We start from the raw sequence: 27,528 nt of genomic DNA, 5'->3' as shown, positions 1-27,528 counted from the left end.
CAAAGCTAGCTAAGCTTCCCTCCCTTCTCTCCTCTGGTTATTGGTTAAAATGGAGGTGTTTGCATAAGAGGGCTATTTGCAAGCATGACTAGAAGTACAGTATAGCTATAAAGGAATGGCAATGGCACCATTTAATCAAATACACTACAAAGCCCTCCTGTCAAAGCGACCTTTTTTACATACTACAAAATAAGATTTGTTTTAAGTGAACCAGCTTTTACATCACAGTATACAGCAAATTTGGAGTCCGACCTTGCCAATCCTCATCGTGCCCACTGCCAGGCACAATCTTATTGATTTCAGTGAAGTTTCACCAGGTAATAAATGATGCAACTTGGCAAAAAGAGTGGGCAAGATTTGACCTTTTATCCTATGTTTGGGTTTAGATCATAATTATATTACGGTAGTACTCGGAGACCCATATCAGGTTGGGATGCCTATGTGCAAGGTGCTGTATAAGCACAAAGGTAGACCAGGTTCCCCTGCCCTAAAGAGTATGCAGCCTATGGGTATGTCAAGGCTGCAAGCGTCCCCTTAGTCCCGTCCTGTCTCCCCCCCCCCCGCCAAAAAAAGAGGCAGCAAGTCTCAGAACCCAGGTCAGAGTTTTAGAGCCCAGGCTCCAGCCTGAGCCCAAATGTTTACACTGATATTTTTAGCCCCATAGTGTGAGCTCTGCACATGCAAATCAGTTGACCTCAGCTCTGAGACTTACTGCTAGGGGTCTACTTTATGAGGTCTCAACCCTGCCAATACTTGTCCATGAATGGTAAGAAAAGTTTCTTGCATGCATATGTTTTGCAGGATTGGTGATGGAGCAGAAAAGCAACATATGCAGGGTTGGGAAGAAGGAGAAAAACAAATATACACCATTTTATATATGTGTGTATACACTTGCTTGTTTGTAATTACACTGACTTTTGCCAAGTGGGTGTTAGTCTAACTGTGTGTTTTCTTGCAGGCATCAGGCAGAAAACAGATCTTCAGAAGGGATTTGAAGGACAAAGTGGTAGGGCCCTTACTGATTACTTCAGGGAGGGTGTTCCAGACATAGTGGCAGGGTTGAAGAAAGCACAAACATGGTTGTTGGAAGAGTGGAACTATATTTCTTTGAAATACCAATTATGAATAATTAAAAGGACATTTCCTTTCCTAGGACCTAAATCCCATAACTAGTCATTTAAAACGGAAAGAAATTTAAACATCTAATTTCTTTTGCTATCTATAAAGATATCAGAGGGATAAATACCACAGAGGGAGAAGAATTATTTAAGCTCAGTACCAATGTGGACACAAGAACAAATGGATATAAACTGGCCATCAGGAAGCTTAGACTTGAAATTAGATGAAGGTTTCTAACCATCAGAGGAGTGAAGTTCTGGAACAGCCTTCCAAGGGAAGCAGTGGAGGCAAAAGACATATCTGGCTTCAAGATTAAGCTTGATGAGTTTATGGAGGGGATGGTATGATGGGATAGCCTAATTTTGGCAATTAATTGATCTTCGACTATTAGCGGTAGATATGCCCAATGGCCTGTGATGGGATGTTAGATGGGGTGGGATCTAAGTTACTATGGAGAATTCCTTCCTGCATGTCTGGCTGGTGAGTCTTGCCCACATGCTCAGGGTTTAGCTGATCGCCATATTTGGGGTCGGGAAGGAATTTTCCTCCAGGGCAGATTTTCAGAGGCCATGACGGTTTCTCGCCTTCCTCTGCAGCATGGGACATGGGTCACTTGCTGGAGGATTCTCTGCGCCTTGAAGTCTTTAAACCAGGATTTGAGGACTTCAGTAGCTCAGGCATAGGTTAGGGGTTTGTTACAGGAGTTGGTGGGTGAGATTCTGTGGCATGTGTTGTACAGGAGGTCAGACTAGACGATCATATTGGTCCCTTCTGACCTTAAAATCTATGATTCTATGATACTCTGTTTTGTGCAGAACTCGTAGCTGATTTATGTTACCTGAGAATCTGGTCTAGTGATGGAGCATTTGGGTTTATTAAAAATTGTCTTTGTTGGAACTAAACAAAACAATGGAACTATTCCCATTAGTTTTTGAGAAGATTATGCTCACCTAACTGAAGTTCGGGGTCAAATTTAACCTGGAAGTGTCCCTTTAAATCCTCCATAGTACCCTCTTTCTTTCCTGTGGAGAGCGTGGTAGCCAGATTACAGTCACCTTTGCTTGATCTCAGTGTACAGATGAGTCACATCATACACGCATTTAACGTATGGGAATTCAACTATACGTGCTCAGCAAAGAAAAATAACAAGATACCTGTAAATAGCGTGGGCAATTCCACCCACCATTCCACTCAAGGAGCGTATGCCCTGGAGTGAGCGTGAGATGGGAGACGTGAATCTGCTGTTCCCTCAGTCGGTCTCAGTTCCCGCATGCCTCTCATAGTGTGAGCATCTCGCCGCTCTGAGTGTGAGTCTAGTGTTTAAAGATACATATTTTTCGGACAACATGGCCCCTAAACACAAGACAACTACTTCATCTGGTGCTCAACCGAAGAAACAGATCTGTTCCAATGCTGCAGGAAAAACTGGCTGTGTTGGACTTACTGAGAGACGGTATATCGGTCTCCAACATGGCGTGTAAATATGGCCTCAATGAATCTAGCATCCATGCCATCAAGATTTGAGAGAGAGAAATTCGTCAAGCCGTGGCATCAAGTGCTCCAATAACTGCTAAGATGATGAGCCAGGTGCATGATAAGACTTTAGTGAAGACTGAAAAGGCATTAAACTTATGGCTGGAAGACATGAACCGTAAATGTGTGCCTAGCGATGGCAACACATTGCGAGAAAAGGCTCTTCACCTCTACGCGCTGTCCAAACCTCCCGCCGAAGAGGGACAGCCTTCTGACGAGAAGGAATTCAAAGCCAGCCAAGGTTGGCTTAACAGTTTTAGGAACTGCTTCAACCTCAAAAAAGTGCAGACTACTGGTGAAGCTGCACCTGCCAATGAAGAATGATTTAATTTCTGAATACGATCCCTATGTGGAATGAAGCCTCAAAACCACACATAGTATTACAGACGATTTGAGACCATATTAAGAAATGTTTGAGCAGTTCAAGAGACAACAGTGAAAGTTGCCGATCACCATGTTTTTCAAGGAAAAACAACCAGCAGCAGATGAGACTACGCAATCAACTTCTCGAGCTGAACCAGAGCCCACCACTTCGTCTACGACTCGTTCTCCGTCACCCAAGCTCTCCGTCACCTCTGTCTCCTGGATTGACATCAAGCTCTGACGACACCCTGTAATTACCCCCCTGTAATTAAAAATACAGTACTGTAAAATTGTATTTTGCATATGTACTCTTTATTATATACTGTACATTACTGTATACATTATACATATTACTGTACAGGTTGTATACACAAAACCATGTACAGTATACTATACTTTATGGGCAATTTAAGGGATTTTCAAGGGTAATTTTGACTATACACGATTTTAGCCTTTTGCGCTGACTTTAGAACCTAACCCTGTGTAAGATGTGACTCCACTGTATCTCCCAGGCATGGGGATTTCTTTAAGTCCCTTGTTGAGTTTATGGAAAAATAGCTATTACTTTTCTTTTCCTTCCAGCAATCATGTAAACCCTATCTTACCTTCTTTTCTATTTTGTGAGAATGTAGCTGGATTTATTTGCAATGCCTATTGTTTTACCTTTTCACTTTTGCCCCTACATTTGGGCAAAGGATTCCACTATATTCTCTCTGCTCTGTCCAAGTAAAAATGTGAGATGTTAAAAAAGTAGGGTCCTGAAAACTCACCATCAGTGGGAGGTGCTCAGAGGCATCACACAGGTGCTGTGGTTGGACGTGGAAGGGAGGTCTGCTCCTCCTACACCTCTTCTAATGGCCTATTTTGAAAGAAGCTTCTGCTAAGGAAAAGGGAATGAGAGGGAAAACGATACAATATATCATAAATAAAAGCATGGCAGAACCTATAGATACAAACATGCAAGGCTTGATCACTCCTTGAATTTCACTGGCAGAAGCCAGTTTGGAATCCCATCACAGGGTAAATTGGTCAAGAGAGCAAATCATCGGTAACCCCCTCTGCTGGAGAGAGTAATCATTGCCTACAGAGCCAGTAATCATTGCCTACAGAAAGGTCGGGCCAGATTGATGGGGAACATTGATATGGTAGTTTGGGCCACTTCCTCGGAAGGGGCGCCTACAAAGATCCAAGCGGAGAGTAAATCTACCCTATCCTGCACAACACCTAGTGAAGGATGATGTCAGGCTGACCCCCCACTCCATCACAGCTGGGTTGGGGAGAAAAGGTTATTGCAGCAACCATCATCAGTTTGCACCCACAGAAATTAATCTAGACCTAACCTATCAAGGCCACTGTAATTCCACCTCCCTTAAAATTCCCTTTAAATTTTGTTTGCCCACTGCACTCCAACAACAGATGTCATGATTAGAGATAGACTGAAAAGGAAGTGGGTCAGATTCTGATTTAATTTACACAGACATAATCTGGAAAAACTGTAAATCCTGAGATCACTGTAGTCAGTGGAGATACTCCAATTTTACACTGGTGTAACTGACATCAGAATTTGCCCCCAGCCTACAGGTCTCAGTTAGATTTAGGAGCAAATCAAGATTTGAATGAAATGTCTCCCCAAAGTACCTATGTTGGTCCCAAGAGAGATTGGAGAGACAAGATGGAGGAGTTAATATATTTTATTGGACTAACTTCTGTTGGTGAAAGAGACAACCTGCCTCCAACACCACACACCCCTAGTTGTCACCTACCCTCACACACTGGGACCCATATGGGACATCATTAAACAGTTAACAGTTGATGGGAACCATATATTCTGAAAAAAATCTTTCCCAAATCCCCTCTTCTGGACTTCAATACCCCCCTCCCCCAACCTCATCAAGCTCATCATCAGAAGCATCCTCCTCACTGACCAGGACCCGCAACACTTAAGAAGTATGGGCTGGATGAATGGACTTTAAGGTGGATAGAAAGCTGGCTAGATTGTCAGGCTCAAAAGGTAGTGATCAATGGCTCCACGTCTAGTTGGCAGCCGGTATCAAGTGGAGTGCCCCAAGGGTCGGTTCTCGGGCTGGTTTTGTTCAATATCTTCATTAATGATCTGGAGGATGGCATGGATTGCACCCTCAGCAAGTTTGCAGAGGACACTAAACTGGGAGGAGAGGTGGATATGCTGGAGGGAAGGGATAGGATACAGAGGGACCTAGACAAATTAGAGGATTGGGCCAAAAGAAATCTGATGAGGTTCAACAAGGACAAGTGCAGAGTCCTGCACTTAGGATGGAAGAATCCCATGCACCACTACAGACAAAGGACCGAATGGCTAAGCAGCAGAAAAGGACCTAGGGGTTACAGTGGACGAGAAGCTGGATATAAGTCAACAGTGTGCCCTTGTTGCCAAGAAGGCCAATGGCATTTTGGGATGTATAAGTAGGGGCATTGCCAGCAGATCGAGGGACGTGATCGTTCCCCTCTATTTGACACTGGTGAGGCCTCATCTGGAGTACTGTGTCCAGTTCTGGGCCCCACACTACAAGAAGGATGTGGATAAATTGGAGAGTGTCCAGCGAAGGGCAACAAAAATGATTAGGGGACTGGAACACATGAGTTATGAGGAGAGGCTGAGGGAACTGGGGATGTTTAGTCTGCGGAAGAGAAGAAGGATGGGGGATTTGATAGCTGCTTTCAACTACCTGAAAGGGGGTTCCAAAGAGGATGGCTCTAGACTGTTCTCAGTGGTGTCAGATGAAGAACGAGGAGTAATGGTCTCAAGTTGCAGTGGGGGAGATTTAGGTTGGATAATAGGAAAAACATTTTCACTAGGAGGGTGGTGAAGCACTGGAATGCATTACCTAGGGAGGTGGTGGAATCTCCTTCCTTAGAAGTTTTTAAGGTCAGGCTTGACAAAGCCCTGGCTGGGATGATTTAGTGGGGGATTGGTCCTGCTTTGAGCAGAGGGTTGGACTAGATGACCTCCTGAGGTCCCTTCCAACCCTGATATTCTATGAAACTCAAAATGGCACCAGACTCTGCCAGAACAGATGCAAAACCTGCAGACATCTCCACTGCTACATGATCAGTTCCACCCCCCACAACACACCTTTCAAGATCCCTGAGTCCTACACATGCCTATCACAAGTGGTGTACCTCATCCAGTGCACTAAATGCCCCATTAACAACTATGCTGCTGAAACCTGACCACCACTATGCTCTCAAATGAACTCGCATAGAAAAATGATAAAAAACAAAAACATGTCACACATGGGCAAACACTTTTCACAAAACTATCACTCCGTAGCTGACTTCTCAATCCTCATCCTCAAAGGAAACCTGCAAAACATCTTCAGAAGACAAGCCTGGGAGCTTAAATTCATAACTTTGCCAGATACTAAAAATTATGGTCTTTATAAAGACACTAGATTTATGACTTATTACAACAATCTGTACCCATTAACTCCTCATTTTTGTCATATGACTACAGGGTTGTTAACCTTAAAACACAAGTTAATTATTTATGCTAAACAATTTGTGCCACCTTGTATTCAGCTGACACAAAGTACTTTTCCCAGAAGTCTGTGTGGCTCAAAAACATGTCTCTTTCACCAACAGAAGGTGGCTCAATAAATATTACCTACCCACCTTGTCCCTTTAAAATTTGGTCATTTATATCCTTTTTCTAAGGCTTAGATTTGTGATCTGTTTCTGTCTAGCTGATTAAAAAAAAAGTCAAAGGTTCATGAAGCTAAAATGGAAAGCAATGGCCTCATAAATCAAAGCCTTATTTTGACAGTGTTCCTATGTGGAACATACATGTGCGATCATCCCTGTAAAATGAAAAACGTAGACAATTTCTTCCAGATAATTAAATACAAAAGGAGTATTTCCCCCAGATATGTTGGAAAAGGGTTACCAGATTTGCCCGTTACTTTGGGGTATGCTCATTTATTAGGGTTACTCTTGGGGGCGGTGGTAGAGGGGGCTCTGTAATTCTATCAATGTACTGCTTGTGTCACTTTTGTTCTCATACGGAGCTCTACTTTTCCCTGCTGCAAGTTCTCTCCCAATGGAGCTCTCCTGCAGGACCTAGGTTCCCCAGGGCTGGGTTCTTCCAGCCCCAGAATCAGACAAACACACACATTAACAGAGAGCCTCTGAGAGGACTGGGTTAATCAGCACTCCCAAGCTAACCCCTTATACGTCCCTGGACTCAGCTGGCTGGGTCGAGCAGCATTTCCAAGCCGTCACCCTCATGTCCCAGGTTCAGCACGTCTCTATTCCTACTTTCATGTTACAATTGTTCTGGTCGTAACCCACTTGATGAGCAAACCTCACAGTACTTTTGGCCACTGCAGGGATCTTTAGTTTAGGTACGAGGAGTGTTTCTGCAGAGCAAACGAGAAAGCCAAAAAAACCCATGGGGTGGAGGGAGAGGGGGTTTGGGAGGAGAGAGAAAAGCAAGCAACCAGCTTAACCATGAAAGTTATTCATTGCTAGGTAATTATCATAGAGCCAAACAAACAAAACAGTTATAAAACTAACTTAAATTTGATTATAAAAGTCAGGTTTAGAAAACTATAACTGATCACAGAAGTCAGGTCAGAAGGCTATACCTAGAGAAAGAGAGTGCTGGGTTCCCATCACTTTGTGAAGCTTGAATCGTTCGAGGGTCCCAGGTGGTGGTGGTAGCTGAGGGTTTGGAGTGCTGGCTAGACAATATGAACTGATCATTCCTGGCTATAAGTAGTGTTCCTTGGAGTGAGCACACAATGCAATTAGGGAGTTTCACTATTTTGGATAACAATAAAAAAAAATTACTAGAATTGGTCTGATAACTACTGAGCGCGGTGTGTGCAGGTGTCGGTTCATTAACAACTGGAGCAGAGATCCCCCATCATGCAGTGCTTCCCTGCTTTTCTGATCCCAGAGTTCCATGAGGTTCTTGCCTTGGAATCTCTGTTCTCCATTCTGTATGCTAATGGAGATGCCTCCCCGTCCCATCTTCAATGCAAATGAGGCTAGGGGAGTTTCCTTAATCCTGTCACCCTTGTCCCAGGGGGTTTCAGTGCGTCTCCCACTGCGTTTTCATTGCTTTTTGTAAATCTTTCTTCTGATTGGTTTTGATTCAAGCAGAGGCCAGAGGGTGGTGGTGGAGGGAGAAGAGGTCTTCCGTGAGACAAACAGGCTCAGTACTGCGCCCTGGTTCCCCAAGAACACAGAACTGATAGGTAACAAAAGGTTTGAGAGAAAGATCACTGGAAAGCAGGATGCAATTGAATGCCAGTCAAGATAACCGAGAAGGAGGGTAGGGGAGAAAGAGAAAGGGATGGGTAAAACAGGCTTTTTCATATCCATAGAAAATGCTATTTATCTCATTCCAGGCAGACCCCCATATTCCATTGTTTTGGGGAATCAAAGTTTGTTTGGAGAGTTCATGCCTGCTGCTGTTACATCTCAGATGGAGGGTAAGCATCTCTGTTGAGCTTGACTACCACCACATTTACTCTCATTTTAAAATGAGTCGCTCACTTGTTTATAATGAACTTTGATTTAATATTCATTAAACTATCAGCTAAACATAAGTGAACTTCTACATTTTTACTTCATTCATATGCTAAGAAAAATATCAAAGCAAGTACCTTTCACAAGAAGTGGTGGTTCTTTGCCCCTTTACAATCCCAGATTTTCTAAATTTTGTTTAACATTGTTTACTGGACTGGTTTTCACATTTACTCTGTAATATCTTTGTTAAAACTCACATTCAGAGCGGATTGCTATAGGAAGACCTCTTCTGAAGTGCTTGAACTGCTATATTAGAACACTGCAAAAAGTAAGCCTCTCAACAGTTACTCCAGGTTACTCTTATTTACATAGAAGCTGGGACAAGGAAGTTTTTATCAAATGTGAAGATGTACTTTACAATCCCAGTTCAAACATACAGGCTGATAACTCTGTTGTAACTGCGTAGCACATTTGGATAGGATGCAAGGGTACCTATAAAACCACTTTTATGATCCCCTAATCCTAAATTAGGTCTGTGCTAAAATAGCCCCCTCCAGAGCAAGTTAGAGCAACCCAGTGGTTGCTCTAATGTAAGCTACCTGCACCAAATGCTGGATACTGCAGCTAGGGATCATGATGTGCAGGGGATGGTCTACTCATGCCTCTTTTCCACCAACAAAAAGTAATGAACCCAGAACCATCACACTGCCTTTTTGCCACATGAGTATCTACCTACCTTGACCCTCCCGCAGCCAGCAACCAGTTTTAAGGATGCTTTACATCAACATGGCAAAAACTAGACAACACAGGGAGGATCTAAACCACTTGTTGAGCTTGAGATTTTTAGATAAATCTTTTTATGAAGATTGTTTTCATGTTTTGTACTGCGCCAAAGCTGTGAACTTTAAAGCATCACCACGTTAGACTCAAGTGTATTGGAACATCTGAAAAATTCACCACAAAGCCTAACTGATGTAACATTTGGAACTTTCTGCCCAACACCCATTCTAGGGCTCCTGAATCTCTAGGTAAATCAGATACAGTGTGTCCCTCACCACTATTATAGACTTGCCGTTACTGAAAAATTGGCTGCCTGCAAGGTAGAAACAACTCTTGTCTTTCCTAAAACAGGATAGTTTTAAATACAGTAGTTCTTCATGGGAAAGGGTAAAAATAAAGCTAATTGTCATGTATAATGGATATACATTTCAGAATGTTATTTGCTGAACAAAGTCAGCTGTGTGTGTATATAGAGAGACATATAAAAAATAAAGTATTGTAATTCAGTGCTCAAACTTTAAATACTTAAGATAGTAATAAAGAAAATGAAGTGATATGGATTGGTGTTGTGCAAGCTTCCTTCCTGAACAAATATTAACAGCGTACCTAGACCTGTTGGCCAACAGCCTCAGCAATTACAAGATATATGTTAATTAGATGTCATAGTTAGGATATAAAGAAATGCTCTCTAGGTTGCCTGTCACATATTTTAGCTTTATTTTAGATTTAAAACCAGATTTGACAAATTACCTGTGTACCTTGCCTTGCCTTTAATCTATCTTTATTTTTAAAAACAAAATGGCTACTTTGGGGTGCTTTGTTTTGTCTTTATGATTGACTAATAGACGTGTAGCTTAGTATCTTACTCAAAGTTTAACAGTTGGTCATACATTTCAAAAAAGTTTGCTCTCAGATTTAAATGGAAAACAGGAAAGCTCCCTTTTTTAATGTTGTGATTTAAAATGCCATTGACCTAAAACACCCACATAATTTTCTTTTACTTCTTACATCTAGTGTATATTCTTAAATTATAGGGAAACAGGTTACACATTTTCTGTTCACATACAAACAGACAAACTAACAGATGTAAACTATTTATTGAATATTTGCCACCAATATTGTTAAATACATAGTCTTGTAGTTTTTCGCTTTCAAGTTAAAACGTCAGAAATAGAACACCAAATATTTACAATTCTTATAAGGAATGTTACATAATGACACATTAAGGCGTAAATTCTTTTGGCTTATAATTCTGAAAAGAATGATAATAGCAAAGTGATGCAAAATCTTCATCGTGAGATTATGATTAAGCTACAATGTTTTACAAAAATATGGTGTAAGATGGCAATAATCCCATTCAAAATCCTGCATTAGGTCCCTTCAAGAGGGACTGATAATTTATACAGTCAAAACTTTAAAATTTACATATAAAGGTATCCTATCCACCATTGAAAAGTACAACTCTCAACATATACAGTTTTCAGGCCACAGTTTTGAAGGTTTGGAGTATCAAGTTGGTTTGATGAATTAGTCGGTTGGCACTTACGAACACATTTATTGCCCTGTTGTAAGAAAAGAAACATATTTCAACACTAAGAACGGTTTCAGACAAAGACTGCTTTAGAAATACTTTATGCAATAAATTTTAGTACCAAATCTGGACAACTACATGCATCCTGGCTCAGCAAAACATCACAGTGAAGCACATTCAGATGTTTTGCAGTATAGCAGCCTCCATTCAATTTACAGCTGATGACTAGATATCACAGTCTTGCATGCCTTACCCATGCAAAGAATACTAGCAACTGATGGTAGGATCTTCAGTATTTTTGGCTCCTGAAAATTTAGTTAAAAAACCCAAAGCTAGCTAGAGAAAAGTGGGCATTAAAGGCCTTATTTTCAGAAGTGGTGAGCACTTACAAGTCCATCTGAAGTTAACAGGAGTTGATGTTTGCCATTTTCTCCCTCATCCCCATATAACAGAGCAACTATACTGTGTTGCTTCAGCATTGTTTAGTCATCTTTAACTTAAAAAAGACCAAGAATGAGGTCAACACAGATGGGATTTTTCACCTCCCTAATCCATAATTGTCAGACTGCTGTCATTTTGTTTGCATTATTGTTGCACTTTTTTCTCGTGCCTTTTAAAAAGTCTAGCTTCGGGCCATGGCCAGTTTTATGCAGGTTATATCACTTCTTGTATCCCAACATAGTCAGTAATTCAAGTCTCAGATGGGATCTCATGCAGTATTTTTCAGACTCTCCAAATCCTAGCACTGGCTCTTCTATGCTTTAAGATTATCAGATGAAAGGCACTACAGAAGTGTAAATTATTAATGTGTTTTTGTGTTTGGTCTGATAGCTTTTGTTAATCATCATTATTCCAGGTTTCTAGTTTCCCCTGCTAATTTTGCCTTCTATCACTTGTGTAAGCCTGTTACTTTCAAATATATTTTACCATGCATATTATGGCATATTCCTATACTAGAAGACCCTTTCAAAGTTGAATAAAATCTTATTTATAACTCCTGACTGGTGTCTGATTATTATAGGAAGCTTGCTATTTCTCCAGTTTGTTGGTGTTCTTTACATTCCTAGTACAGACTTAAGAACTGTACTACTCAGAACTACAGTTTTAACCCTGAAACTTCAAGGCCCTGCACTGCAGTCACCATCTTCAGGCTGGGGACAGGATTCCCGCACATTGTCAGTTAGCATCTGGTTCAAATACAAAGATTCCCTGAAAACACAATGGAATACCAAGAATGATTCTCCCCTTCCTCCAAAGTTAGTTGAAACACCATACAGTTCACCTCAGATATAATCTTTCAGCTCTGGCAAAAAACATATCGTGAACTCTGCATGAATACTAAAGATTCCATTCACTTGCATGAATGTGTGTAATGAGAGAAATATTGGCCAAGTACATCCCTATCTCTGTAAGATCTAACCAACAGTACAAATTTGCTGCTATGTCCTTGACCAAAATTTCTTCTCTTCTCCTATTCGTCTGCAGACTACATCTAACTGGTGCTTATATTATCTGAAAAGTACTTGGAGATATTGTGGTATGAAGGAAATTTTCTAAATGTAAACTATCAGGGTCCTGCATCCTCGTGGCAGTTCTACCATTGATTTCAAAGGGAGCAGGGGAGGTGATCACTGAGGACAATTTCCCTCATATAATGGTGCAATGTCTCAACAATGCTCTCAGCCTTTGTTGACTTTGACACAACAGAATGGAAAATGAAAGACAAGCAATACCAGTTGGCTGAAGATTCCGCCTGCCTCCAAGACATGTATTGGACTATGAAATCAGATCATCTTCATAACAGTAAGTGACAGTGAAATACCATAGCACAAGTGGATTCCAAAACACAAAAAGACATGAACCTTAATGAACTGCCTTTTTTTAAATAGATGAAAAATTAGAAGACACATAAAAAATGTAGACATCTATATTCAAACTGCCATTCACAAACCACTAGTTATAAACATTAAATATCTGTGCAGATTTTTAGTTGGCTTACCTTACTATTGTCCTGTTCTCATAGCTACATATACTATAGAAAGTGAATCACAATATTCAAAATTACACACCTGATTACTTTGTGGTTGATTTTTAAGTATTCATGGGTTTATTCTCCCTTTACAGACACACGGAGAAATGAAGACAGACAGATGCTATGGCCATATGAGGCCAAGTAATTTAACACCACATAAAAGGGAAAACACACATTTGTTGTTGTGAAGCTGCATTCAAAAGCATACTTACTTTCCATCTTTAAAATAGGTTTTCAGAGTATCACTGAAACTTTTGGAGTATTTTACAAACTCTTTCTTTTGGTGCTCAAGTGCCTAAAAAATACAAATCCACAATTAAACAAAAAAATCTGATTCAATACCTTTACAGAACAACATACTTATAGTAACTCATCACTAACAAGCTACAAAGGACTAGGGGGCAAAACAAAAAAAAGAGTGAATTAAAGACATGCAGATCCAGGAATTCAAAAGATTTTGAAATGAAAAGGTAAGTAATAATGGAATTTCTAAGTTTCTTGTCAGACGTTTCCAGAAAATGAAACATTTATACTTTAATACAATATTTTTAAAATGATACAACACTGACACATCTATACATATTAAAAACCCATGCATACTGGAAGAAATAAATAGAAAAAAGTATATGGCCTTAGTGACAGATTTGAGTTGGTTATACTGCTCTATCTTTTCTTTTCATTTACACTTCCTTCTGACTTGTCAATGACTAGTTAAATTCCACCACTCACCCTTACACTATAAGAACGAAAGATCTTTCATATTTATGTTTAGTAGTAATAATACAATACTACATGCAAATCTTAATTCACGTACCCTCCGGTTCTGGTATTGATATTTCTTGAAGACATTATTTACTGTGTCAAGAAGTTCCTTTATTGCACTGGCAATGTCCCTATTTGATTTAAAAAAAGATAATCATAACATTTTAAATTAGCCTTATTTAATGCTGAATTTTAATCACTTTCAGGAAAAAAATCATATTTGATACTTACTTCTAAAGAATTTTATAGAAATAATATAGATATGATGCAGGAAGACCAAATGCAAAGAACTAATCAGATTATATAGTACTTAAATCCAAATTAAGTTTAAAGTGCTCCTTAGACTCTGAGAGCTAGCATCTGCCCAATAATATGGAAACCTATGTTAAACAATACTATATACTGTACTCACTTGTTTAACAGTAAGAACCAAACTGTGCCTTCAGTACGCACACACAGCTCCTAGCAACTTAAGGGGTAGTTGCAGGTGTGGATCTAATAGCAGAATTAGATCCTTAATGTCTGTTCCAAATATGAAAAAAAAATCATCCATTATGTGCCTTACATTTAGGGTACCAAGGGGCTCAAAACAGTTTGGGATTCCTTGTATCTTGCCCAATCACACCAAAAAAAATTAAACTGCCTGGCAGAAAATGTTCACATCCAGTCCCTTTGAAAGCAATTTGATGCCACTAACCCACACATAGGACTGATGTGTACAACAGTATCTAGTTTTGCAGGATTTAAAATCAATTTGAAACAAGACCAGCTAGCATCTCTCTTATTGTACTAAGAGTGGTCAGAAGAGAGTAGTTACTGTGTTGTGCCACTTTCTTTATATCAAAATTGTACAATAGTGTGCACAGTTTTATAAACACCATTATATAAAATGTTAAAAATTACACTCTATATGCAATTTTACTACTATCTTACCAAAATTAAAAATTGCATTTCAGGATGTTTATAATCCCATTTCCTAGTCACTGAGCAGAAAGCAGAGATCTAGGTACTCTTCTGATAAAGTGCTACAGGCTATTTCCTGCTTGAGAAATTGCTGACACTTTGTATCACTGTATCAGTCCAGAACAGTGAATCCAAAGTTCATTGAAAGTAGCCCAACTAATCAAGATTAAGTTTTCGCATAGAAATGACATCTTTGTCTGACCCTTTTTGTTTCATGTTTAACATTAGCGGTTTTCAGTTATATAACTGTTCCCCTTAGCTTGTGAATTTCAAGCAAACCCAAGCTTGCTGTATTATTGGGACATGAACATATCTTCCTTCACCCCACCCCCTTTTATAAAAAGCAAAGGCACTGCCTCAACCCTTCTATTGAAATGTCAAGCTCTAAAAGTGAAGACTGCCACACTGTAAGACAACGACTTGAGAAAAACAAATCAAACCCACATATGCAATGGAAATAGAAATCGAGAATGGTTAACCAATATAGTAAGCCAGTGCTGTTTATAAAGCCAGGAGTTTTCAGTCAGTACTGTACAAAAGGACTTAAAAATAGCAGTACAAACATGGGCATGTATAAGCCAATCAGCATTAAGAAAATTTACCCCTTCATCCATCAGTATCCATTACATACACATATACTTTAGTAAGTTGTGTTGGTGGCAGGGAAGATCAACTCTTGACATTTAGATACAAAAGTACGTTTACCTGGATACAAGATATTATAACATGTATGGATAGCCGCAAAACCAATAAAATTGAGTTCTAAGATTTATACATTATGTATTACACAAACCCCTCTAAAATCTCTCAGTCAGTATTGCCCCATCTGTGCATTCAAAATCCCCATAAAAAAACCAAACAAAAGCAAGTAATCAAAATATAAAAAGTGTACAAATTAAATAGCATTATATCATCAAATTAGGCTAACCATGTAATTCTAGGTTTCAGAGTGGTAGCCGTGTTAGTTTGTATGAGCAAAAAGAACGCCTGTGGCGCCTTAGAAACTAACAAATTTATTTGAGCATAAGCATGTAACTATAGATTCAACCATTTTCAAATAAGCTGCATCTTGTGCTAAGTTAACAACTGTTAGCACATATAGCATTATTATTAGTATTATTATATTTCATGGACATTAACAGTGTTACTACTGTGACATTGATTTGTTTTATGGTCTTAGGCAAGTCACTCATCGGTTGTGTGGATAAGTTAGTTAGTTTCATGCAATTATAAACTACCTACATAATCAATCCTGTCCTATATTTATTCATACTGTGATTTATATTTTATTACTATGACACACAGTCTCTATGTGTAAGTGAAATATTGTAAAGGTATTTATCACACATTACAACAAAACTACTTTTTAATATATAAGCAAGATTAGTTTCTATGATCATGAAAAGTCAAACTGCAACCAATGTCCTATTTAGCCCAAAACAAGTGCAGCACAAGCAAAAGTAGTACAAAACATCTTAATGCCCCTGTGCTTCTTCCACATGCTACACAAAGATGCAATGTACAGCATCTCTGAACATGCTGGTCCATTCCTCCAGAGGACCACAGTTCTGCCAAAAGCCCAAGGAGCACTGAAAGCACCACATTACATCACTAAAGCACATGTAGTAATATCTTAATATCCAAGTCAAGGCTTCCAGCTTGATCTGCAGATAAATACAGAATGCAGCACTTACTTGATTGTCTGAAGAAATCTCACTCGATCATTGATCTCATCGGGAATCTTACTGAGAATCTGTTTAAGTGCTCGTGCCTTTTCATTTAGGTCTTGGAATTCTGGCTCTGGCCTTTCAATCATATACTCTGATAGGCAAAACAAAATTACAAGAAAAGACTTACCCTCAAGTATATTTTTAGTGACACTGTGGATATTGCTATTCATAAAGTTCCATCAGTACTTCAAAGCAGTATTTTAAAAGAGGTACACAGATCAGCATTACGCATGTGCAATGGATTTCTATATCAATAGAAGCATAGTCTGTTATAAATGCCTTTACTTGATTTTATCCACTCAATCCAAAAAACCCAGAACATTCATTATTTTAATGTAATTTATAAAAAACAAAATCCACAGAAGATCCACAGAATGGAATGACTGCATTGTGCTAATCCAATACAGTATGAAAGAAGTTTACCAAATGGAGTGAAACCCTCTTACAGTGAATTCCTGGTTCTATCAGGGAAAACACACCCCACCATATTAGAAAGAACATTTTGCCTCCTAACTTGTGGAAAAGGCAGATTTAATGCTATAGTGAGTAAATAACATGCACTGTGCGTTCTAATAATTTATCATTTTCACTGCAAGGTTAATTATGCTTTTAGAATTACAGAGTATAATAAATATGTAAGTTAAATTACTATGCCCAATAAAATACCCATACCACCACAAGTGCTCATTATAATATGGTTTTTCCTATATTGCAACGGGATTTGTAAAAAAAAAAAAAATGCTCACTATTATAGGGGATTCATTACAGCAAGAACAGGATTAACCTGTACTTCCAATGCTAAGACGAAACCTGTCCCGAAAAAGAAAACTGACAGATTTTCTATTCTAATTTTCAGATTTAATGTAACATTTGTCTCTGAAAAACAGCATAAAAAAGTAGGCTTATACCCATCAATATCAGAGAACATGGGTTTAAATGCAATTCCCACCTCCCATTCCCAGAGATAAATACCTTCTACGTCATCTGCAGCCATACGCAGAAGAGACTCTGTAAAATTCACTTCTACACTTTTTTTCTCCAAAATTTTCATAATGATGTCTTGTGTGAGACCTGGATTTTCTTTTTCAGCCTATATTATAAAGAATATTTTGATTAAGAAATATTTAGGACTTGAGTGACATTTTAAAGCATAAAGCTAAATTTCAATGGGACAACAGATTGTACATACAAGATCAAATTATTACGGACTAGAGAAGTTGAATAGGCTCATAACAGCAGACCACTTTGTAAAACATTTTTTCCACAATCGCATCAATGGGTCTTGAACTACTGAAGTGTTTTTGCATCAGGAATTTTCCCAATAAGTAATTTCACCCATTTCCATGAAAAGCATTTACGGGTATCTCACACTCTCCCTTTACCTGGTTTTACCCTCTGAATAAAAATTGAAAACATTAAAATTATATTGACATAGAAGGCGAGAAGACATTTTGTATATTTCTATTTAATTCCTCTCAACTGTATTTTTTTCAGGTTACACAGATATTGTGATTTTCAACTTGTCCTCATATCATAACTCTCACATATCACTAGTATTACTTTTTCATAGCTTTTCAAATGCTTCAGTGTTTCTTCTAATGGAGTGTCAGTAACAGAAGAGGACACTCTCTGCAGGTGTTACAACAGATCTGCATAATCCAATAACTGGCTTCATACATGGCTATTGCGCCTTCTTGTCTTAAAAATTATTTTCCACTACTCGTGTTTACTTTAGTCCCTACCACCTACTATTACAATACATTCCCTTTATAAAGAGATTTTGTTATTTAAACTCAATAATCCTTAAATGTAAATATTCATTTAATTGCACTAAACACAAAAACGTTATTACCCCTTGGGTCTAATAAAACATGTAGGAGGGTGAAATTTTGTAAGATTTATTTTGGATTTATATTTTTGTTTAACATGTTTTCAAAATCATTACCACATAATATTCAAACATCTTACAATAACATGATCCAAAGAAACAAAGTACACACAAAACAGAACCCCCTAAAAAGGTGAAAAACAAAAATTAGAGATGTTTTTACACTGAACTGTTGTTGTAAGCATAAGATGTTAATTCTATATTTATCCATGTAATCAATAAAAATTTTCTATATACTGTTAAATTATCAGTTTTATTTTGAACTCAGTTCTCTCACCAGCAGCCTAGACGTACTATTTTATTATACAAGTCAACTGTCATACATCTGGATTTAATTTTTCCATCATCTACCAATTTTTCCATCCACCGTCACTGATGACTTCTTCCTCTTAGTTTTTGAATTACATGGATAGTATATCTCTACTGTCTTATTTTATTCCAGTCAGGTCATGTTTTGAGTCTCACAACAACATGTTGCACTGTACTGCACTGACAGTCAGGAAAACTTCTGTGCCTGTCCAAAACTCCATTCCAGTATCAGAGTTCACAAGTTTGTACCCATATACCAGCTTGCATTTAATTAGAACTCAAGAAAGAATACCTGGAAAGCTTTTAGACGGGAACACGGGGGGGGGGGGGATTATTTATCTGTAATTCTGTTTCTCTGAATCCATCATCTTGCAAGATTTTCACTCTTACATCTTAAGGGTTGGTTTTTTTGTTTTGTTTTTTGGGGACCCTTGTGTGCAGTTGTAATCCTCAGGTTTGCTGGTGAGGAGATAGAGCACTTTGGTATTGAAGCTACCCTAGTAGGTTTACAAGATGAAGCCAAGTCTGCATCAACATTGGCAGTGCTGGCATTGAATCTCAGTACTCAATAGGCTTGGCTGATGGGCTTTAGCTTTGAAGATTTTACTCTTCAAAGCATTCTGGACCAGCCTCAGTACTGGACTCACAACAGTCTCCCAGGGAATGCCTCAAAGAGAGCCTGAAGGTACTTCCCCCATTTCTTCAGTGTTTTATGTGACATCTACAGACATATGTGGCCCTCCTACTCATCAGGGTTGACCTAGAGGAAGTCAGAACAAAAACATGGTCACTAGCTTTTTGACATTGGTCCGTCATGCACTGACAAGGTTGGAACCCATGATCATCTTCCTTTCTCAGAGGCCTTACTTAAAATAAAGAAAAAAGAAGCACCAGTATGCTGTGCCTCTAAGGGCATTGAGGAAAACACTGAACCAATATATACAGAAAAAGTGCTGAGACATGTATAGAACAAGGCATTGAGATGGAAGGTGTTGAGGTGCCTAACAAATCTGATGCCAGAGCCTCTAGACTCAAGCGGGAATAGACAGAGAACAATGCTGACACTGGAGCATTGTACATTTAGTAGAGAACGCTGAAGTAGTGCTGAGGCTCTGACCAAAAGAAAAAAATGTATGTTAGAATGCCAAAAAAATGCCAGTGATGAAAAGACTTCAAAAATACAACCACCATCAGACCTGACTGAAAGTCAGGGTTACTGCAGGTGGAGAGCAAATAAAACATTGTTGGGATCCCATGAAAAGCTGGAAAAATGACCAGCTCGAGGCCAGTGTCCTGTAAGGAGCTCCTCCTCCAACCACAGTTAAGAAGAAACTGATTGGAACATTTGGAGGGCAGCTTTTATACTCCACAGAGTACCTCGCTCATGCTCTACCCTGCTACTGCTACCCACAGGATCAAAGAACTTTAAAAGCTAGTGAACTACCAGTCTCATATTAGAGAGCTAAGACTCTGAAGTGAAAATCCTTCATAGAATGGACTCTTTAGAGCATATAAATTAGATTTCTCAAGATAGTCGGTATATACAGAGACTTATCAAATGCTATTACTTCCACAGTATATCTTTGAAATTATTGCCAATGACAAGGGATGGCCAACAGCATTCTGTATAGCAGAGCACATTCTAAGCCCTGTATCAAGTGAAGTATTTCACTATTTAATTGTAATTTTGAGGTAATACTTTCATGATATATTTGCTGCTAACAAGCAATAGCAATGGTATCGAAGCAATGTTCTGTGCCTCTAAGGCAGAGGTGGGCGAACTACGGCCCGCGGGACCCTCCTGCCCGGCCCCAGAGCTCCTGGCCCAGGAGGCTAGCCCCCACCCCTGCAGCCTCAGTGTCCTGCGCCGCCGGCGCAATGCTCTGGGCAGCCGGGTAGCACAGCTGCAGACCGACCTCCTCCCTTGCCCCAACCCCCTTCCCTAGCCATGATCCCCCTCCCACCCTCCAAACCCCTCATCCCCAGCCCCACCGCAGATCCCGTACCCCCAGCTGGAGCCTTCACCCCCCCCAAAAAACACTTCAACCCCCTCCCCCAGCCCAGAGCCCCCTTCCAAACTCAACCCCTCAGCCCCAGCCCAGAGCCCCCTCCCCCACACCTCCCAGTCCGGACCCTCTTCCCACACATGAACCCCTCATTTCTGGCCCCATCCTGGACCCGTGCCCCCAGCCCAGAACCCGTACCCCCTCTCACACTCCAGTCCCCTGCCTCAGCCCCAAACCTCTCATCCCTGGCACACCCCAGAGCCCACACCTCCAGACGGAGCCCTCACACCCTCCTGCACCCCAACCCCCTTACCCCAGCCCTTAGCCCTCTCCAGCACCCTGAACTCCTAATTTCTGGCCCCACCCCAGAGCCTGCACTCCCAGTCGGAGCCCTCACTCCCAATTTTGTGAGCATTCATGGCCCATCATACAATTTCCATATCCAGATGTGGCCCTCAGGCCAAACAGTTTGCCCACCTCTGCCCTAGCAGGTTTCTAGGACTCTGGTCACGAGTGCTTGCTGACCCAAGTCAGACTGATTTGGGTGTGGGCAGAAGTGGGGCCTGAGTGAGAGCCCAGGCTTAGTGTGTAGTGCAGACATACCCTTAGAGGCACAGCACAGAATCTCACGCCTACTGCAGAAGAAATTTCAACATTGTTTTCCCATCTTAATTCCAGGCAAGATTTCATCTGTATAATCTATAAAAGCAGTAAAATTAACTAGCCTAAAGCCAGTTTACTTCCTGCCATGGGGGAAGAGGAAGAGAAGGAGGCTGGGGGCAGAAGTGAATCACATACACAGTAGAATGAAAACTCAAGAGGATCCTTGCAGAATTTCCACTGAAATGATTTACTGGAGATAAAGTTTGTCTGTCTTAAGCAATGAGCAGAGTGTTCAGAACCTACAATCCACCCATCTCCTACTGTACATTTAATGTGAAGTAGCAGTTGTCAGTAAGTCTATACGAATGATGATTTTTATAAGTATCCTCTACTAAGGTTTTTTTTAACATCAAAGGTGCTTAATATCAGTACATTTAGCAATGACAAAATAACTCCATCTCCCCCATCAGTCCAGTACAGAATAGCACAAACTTTTAAAACCAATCATACAAGTTTGAGACAGACCAATCCATTAGTCTTTCCAAAGAAGTGGAAGCTGGGTACTCTCCTTGTAGACCATTTGATTCTTACCAAATATTGCTTCTAAAACAAGATGGCACAAAGGGAAAATAGAGCAATAAAGCTGAAAACACATTTTAAACTGTGCTTCAAACATTTATTTATAGCGTTTTTGAGTGAGAGACAACTTTTAATCTTTCTTTATTAGTTTCTCACCTTAATAAAAGCTGCTCTCAGGGTCTGAGCTGCAGATAGGTTTACTCGCTCTAGCTGCAATGAAAGTTTAGAACCATTAGTAACATGAAGTTCATCAAATCAGGAAAAGTCAGTAGTTACCTCTGAGCCTCTGTTTGGCCTTCTCTGTCATAATGGGGAAGGCCAGAACAAACAAGAAGCACGCAGTTGGTGGTCTCAGTTGTGGGACAGAGACTTGGAAATCCGACCACTAAGGGGGGGAAGATTTTGCACACTGTTGTCCCAAAATAAGCTTTAAAAACTGTAATGCTCATGGATAAGGCAGGAGTGTTGATTCTCCACTGTGTGCTCCTGAAGTCAGAGAATTTGACCCAAAGACAGAAGGAGGTTGACCAAAACCCAGAGCCCCATGAACAAGTCTAAACTATTTCCAGTATTTGCAGGAAGACACATGGTCCAGATTGGGGAAAAGATGTCACAACTTAGAATTAACACTAACCTTACAATATAGAAAGTTACATTTTAGATTAAAATTATGTTTTAAAATGTTTTAACTGGGCCTTTATAAAAATAAAATATTCACTTTGTATAAAGCAAGTTCCCTGCCAACCTCAAGGACATCACCTAAGCTGAATCTGGTCCATACTGGGAAGATAATGGGATACTTCATATCAGGAAAACTGGGTTGCACATTGTTATTTAACTAAAATTAAGTATTAGCACATATTGCTGTCTTAGGAACTTGCAGAGCGTAAAAATTCATTTTGAATTGTGAACAATTATCACAAAGGATTGACAAAATTCAGTATAGGCATGAAGACTACTAAGTGTATCATGCAGCAGCAGGAATATGCATAATACTTAATCTTCTAGGGTAAACTATGCCACGGAAAATGTTAGTCCTTTTCATCTTATTCAAACTAGAACTTTCAGGGGCAGCAAAAAAGAACTAAGCTCAAATTACTCATGCCAGTAACAAGTTTTTTGTTATTTGCTTTTTCTAAGTTTCAATTTGTGCATGCGTGTTGTCTATATTTATTTCTACCAGTGTTAACATTCTCCTGGGATCATTATTCCCTCAACAAGATAAGCCTTACCATTAATTGAGACCATAGAGTCACAGGACCAATACATACGCTCACCAGTTTTACATTTTAGCCAGTTTAATTGTTGCAACATCATCTGCTTTCACAGATTTTGAGGCCAACAGGGAGCGTTATGATAATCTTATCTGACCTCCTACATAAGATAGGTCCAAAGAATTCACCCAATAGCTTCTGCATCACACTTGTATCTTCTGTTTGAGCTACAGCATACCTTAAAAAGATATCCAATTTTGATTTAAGACTTCAAGTGATGGAGAATCCATCGCATTCCCTAGGTAAATTGTTACAAAAAATTAATTAGCCTTGAAGTTAAAAATGTGCTTCTTATTTTTAGTTTGAATATATCTAGCTTCAGAGTCCAACCGCTGGATCTCAACATGCCTGTTTCTGCTAGTTTAAAGGGCTTCCTCTACTAATGGATCTCTTCTTCTGTAGGTATTTATAGACCTTGTTCATGTCACTTCATAACCTTGGATAAATTAAGAAGGCTGAACATATTAAGCCTCATTATAAGGCATGCTTTTGAGCTCTCAAATCTTCCTTGTAGCTTTCTTCTGAACCCTTCACAATTTTTCGACATCCTTTTTCAAGTGTGGACTCCAGAATTGGATACAGTATTCTAGCAAGTCACACTAATAGCATGTACAGAGGTTATATCACATCCCTATTTCTACTTGCTATGCCCCTCCTTAAGCCTTCAAGGATCACATTCATCCTCTTAGCTACAGTATCACACTGGGAACTCATTCAACTGTCGTCTACCATGACCACTAAGTTCTTTTCAGCGTGGCTACATTCCAGGATAGTCTCCCATCCTGTAAGACCTATGTTCCTAGATGTATGACCTTGCATTGGGATGTATTAAAACAAATGTTCAAATAGGCCCACCTTTCCAAGTGATCCAGGTCAGTCCATATAACTGATCTGTTTCTAACTCATTTATCATTCCAATTTTTGTGTCACCTGAAAATTTCACCAGTAATGATTTTATCTTTTCTTCTAGATCATCGATAAAGATACTAATTAGTAATAATTCAAAACAGACCACTGCAGGACTCCACTAGGAACACCATACCCCTGAGATGACAATTCCCCATGTAGTTACTTTTTGTGATCTAGCAGTTAACCAATTTTCAATCTATTGAATTTGGGCTCCACTAATTTTGAATGGTGCTTCTTTTTCTTAAGGGAAAAAAAAAAAACAGAATACCACATGGAACTAAGTCAAAGAAGGGAAAGTACATTATCAACCACATTTGTGATCACATCAATAAATACGAAGTTTATCCAACAAGACCTCTTTTCCATAAACCACGTGGATTAGCATTATTTATGCTACTACCCTTTATTTCTTTACTGATTGTCCCATATCAGCCTATGATTGTACCTGGGATCAATGTCTTCCTAACTGGCCTTGTAACTCAGGGATGCCATTTAACCTTTTAAAATATCGTTATGACTTTAGGGAAGTTATAGAGAACTGGAATAAAGTTAATGATTCAAGATCCATTAAAAATCGACATTAATTATTCAAAGAGCTCTTTGGCCAATTCCTTTAGTACTCTTGAATGGAATTTTTCTGGTTCTACAGAAGTTAATGTTTTTAACTTTAATAGTTGCTGTTTAATACCCTGCCTAGTTACTGATGGACTAGAAAGTATGTCCAACTTTGATAATTCAGCACTCATTTTACCACATTTCTGGATTAGCCCTGTATTCAGATTTAAATTTCCCACCTATACAACATTTGCAGATAACCTTTGCTGTCAATACAGTGATCTTAAGGCACGTCTTGAATATGAAACAATTGAAGTGACCCATGAATTACCTGCTGTTTCTATTCTGATCTTACAGGAAAGGATCTATTCATCAACCATTTTACACAGAGTTTTAAAAATGTACTCTGATTAAAAGATCAGTGATGCACTACAGTGATCAGTAATGAAACTGATTACCACTATCTGTTTCAGGTTCCCACCACTTAAACACAGCAAAAAATCTAACTTTATAAACAGTAATCAGACCATTTAGGTGTTCAGCTTTGCTTCGAGTACCACAAAATGCATTAATTTCTAGCACCAGGAGATCATTTTCTTTTACTTTAAAATTATATTTTGCTGTTAAATCCCATCTTTACTCCCCCAGTCACAAACTGGAGCATTGAAATAATTTTCCCAATGGAACAGTATTCTCTAAAATAGGCCTTACTTTACAGAGACAGGCTGCATTCTACTCTTTTCTCACTTCTAAGATTGGAGGGGGAGGGGAGAAATCTACTGCTACTTTAAGTTTACGTTTTTTATACTTGCAGCCTGACATCTCTCTCTCAAGGTCCTCCTTCTCTCTGCAAAACCAGAGTTAAGAAAAAGATCGGGGCAAAAAAGAAAAAACTGAAATTGTTGAAGATTATGTTAAAGGTTGCTGATGGCTTTCAAGGATAAGGAGGATGAAGAAATACAAAAAAAGAATGTATGGTAGATGTTGGACTTGAGGGCTTGGTAGGACATCCTTGCATATCAAGGCGAACAGCATGTATTAATTAGTGTGCCACTTGCCTTTTGGTTTCAGGTACCTCCAAGTCAGAACAGAGTATTACGCTATGAACAGGAGAAAACAGCTTACCTCATTAAAAACAGGATACATAACAGCATAGAGTGGCATGGAAACCATAGAAGTGGTCTCTGCTTCATTCTTCATCTCTTCCATTGTCATCCTCATTCAAAGATCCACTTCTCAGGAAAAATGCTATAAAAGCAAAGACTCCTCATTCACTGAAGTGTTTCTTCTTTTTCCTCGTCGTGCAAGAATACTTAAAGGACTTGAAAAATAAATTGCCCTGGGAGGGAGGAGAAAATACATATTATAAACACTGAACTACTGCCACAATTTTCAGATGAAACGTTCCTACAAAAGGTTTCAAGTAGCAGATGTAGTACCACATGATAATTAGAGAAAAACACATTACGTTCACAAGAAAAGAATCCCTCAGTGAATGGGATTTCTACTTAATGAAGTTCCAAAATTTTAAGTCACTGTAGCCCATGCAAGAATTTGTTTTGATAAGCAAGGCACTACTGGAAAGGCTACAGCTTTATCTCAAGTTGTCATACGCAACTTTTCTTGAAAAAAGTATGGAAAAGGAGAATGAATTGATTTTTTCCTTATAGGATTCAGGTTGGAAGCTCTCACCACCACCAGTGAGCAGAAACGTAAGATTTCTGAAGACAATATAATTCACATATGTAAAATGCACACTTTTAAAGTGATATGTACTATAGACCTGAAATGGCAATATATATTTACAGATGCACAATTACTATAAACAGAAATAAAAACATACAATCACATTTTAATCTATACACGCATGTATCTAGTTTCTTTTTCTTCAATATAATCCTAATAATCACTCATTACAAGATACAATCAATCATCACTGCACGCTTTTTTCCTGCTAGCTCAGTCCTCGATATCACATCTTGCCTTTAAACAAACAGAAATCTTATGTCTTGTTCCTACTCAGGGTGTGTCAGCAACTATGTTAGCTCAATGGAAAATAGTTGTTCCAGGAACTGAATCTGGTACTTAGAAGTTCTCCACCCTATCCAACCCATCTAACTTGAAGAGATCTGCATATGAGCACTGTATTGAAAGGGAAATACTCATACCTCTACATAATCTGGTTCATGAGAAACCCACATGACAGAGGTAAATACCCGTACCATATTATTCCAACTTGAGGATTTATCTGTGAAAGGGTGTTTTATTCAAACATCAAATCTGTAACAAATATTAAGGGATTTTTAAATATAGAATTTAATAAGGGACTTAATTGTCTTATTATAGGTCAACAGATCAGTCCATTTTTCTTACTCATCTGTCCCTTTGTCTTATGTTCTGGTTTCTATCAACCATGATAGCCCCCATTTTAAAGTTAATTTGGGCTGCATGTTAACAGTTTTAGAATATGGTGTTGATATAACAAAGTTTTCGAAGCTGTATATATATATCTTAATATTCCAAAGGGAAAGCTTGACAACAGAATGACAGTTAATGCTATTCATTACAGAATCGTTGCATACCTCCTTTATCACCTAACTTTGCATGCCTTACTTTTGTGTTATAAAATCTTGTTATGCAACATTTCATATTATTTTTAGGAGAGATATCATTTTAAAAGGTATTGAATCTCTTCTGTCAGCATAGCTGTCTCTACACCAGGGGTTTTGCCAATATAACTGTGTTGGCTAGGAGATGAGGTTTTTTTCACACCCCTGACCAACACAGCTGTGGGCAACAAAACTTTGTAGTGTAGAGGTGGCCTTAGTGACTGATCTGAGGGAAACGGCAAGCACAAGCTGGCAGTTGTACACTGCCTGAGACACAAGGAAGGTTGACAAGCAGTCTGCATTCAAACCAGCTCATCACTGGCTTTTTGCATGTAGAATGCATACTCAGGCTTAAGTATAGTCTGTGCCGTGTAGCCAATACGTATAGAGTATATGGGGTAAAGGAGGACCTCAGTTAAATCTAAAGAAAGGGACTCTCAACACATATGTAGAGGATGAACAGGATACATAC

General features: G+C 39.2%; 1 protein-coding gene across 1 annotated transcript; it reads right to left on the bottom strand.

The window, feature by feature from the left end:
- Positions 1-10,384: 10,384 nt before the first annotated feature.
- On the bottom strand, positions 10,385-25,808 carry PDCD10 (programmed cell death 10). Its single transcript, XM_048864013.2, has 7 exons — positions 25,573-25,808; positions 21,866-21,919; positions 17,297-17,414; positions 16,289-16,415; positions 13,684-13,762; positions 13,082-13,164; positions 10,385-10,868 (listed from the first exon to the last, which is right to left on the bottom strand). The coding sequence occupies exons 1-7, from the start codon at positions 25,666-25,668 to the stop codon at positions 10,787-10,789; spliced, it is 639 nt and encodes a 212-aa protein (XP_048719970.1). The 5' UTR covers positions 25,669-25,808; the 3' UTR covers positions 10,385-10,786.
- Positions 25,809-27,528: the final 1,720 nt, after the last annotated feature.

This window comes from Caretta caretta, chromosome 9 (assembly GCF_965140235.1).
Source record: "Caretta caretta isolate rCarCar2 chromosome 9, rCarCar1.hap1, whole genome shotgun sequence".
NCBI classification, from domain to species: domain Eukaryota; kingdom Metazoa; phylum Chordata; order Testudines; family Cheloniidae; genus Caretta; species Caretta caretta.
The sequence above is the reverse complement of the archived record's forward strand: the minus strand, read 5'-3'. Positions and strand labels throughout refer to the sequence as shown.

What these genes read in the sequence shown, in the direction of transcription:
- PDCD10 (XM_048864013.2), bottom strand. Translation starts at nt 25,668, where the DNA reads ATGAGGATGACAATGGAAGAGATGAAGAATGAAGCAGAGACCACTTCT. An exon ending in GGCTGCAGATGACGTAGAAG is followed by an intron (nt 16,416 to 17,296) that starts GTATTTATCTCT and finishes TTTGCCTATCAG; the next exon opens with AGTATATGATTGAAAGGCCA. An exon ending in ACCTATTTTAAAGATGGAAA is followed by an intron (nt 10,869 to 13,081) that starts GTAAGTATGCTT and finishes TTCTTACAACAG; the next exon opens with GGCAATAAATGTGTTCGTAA.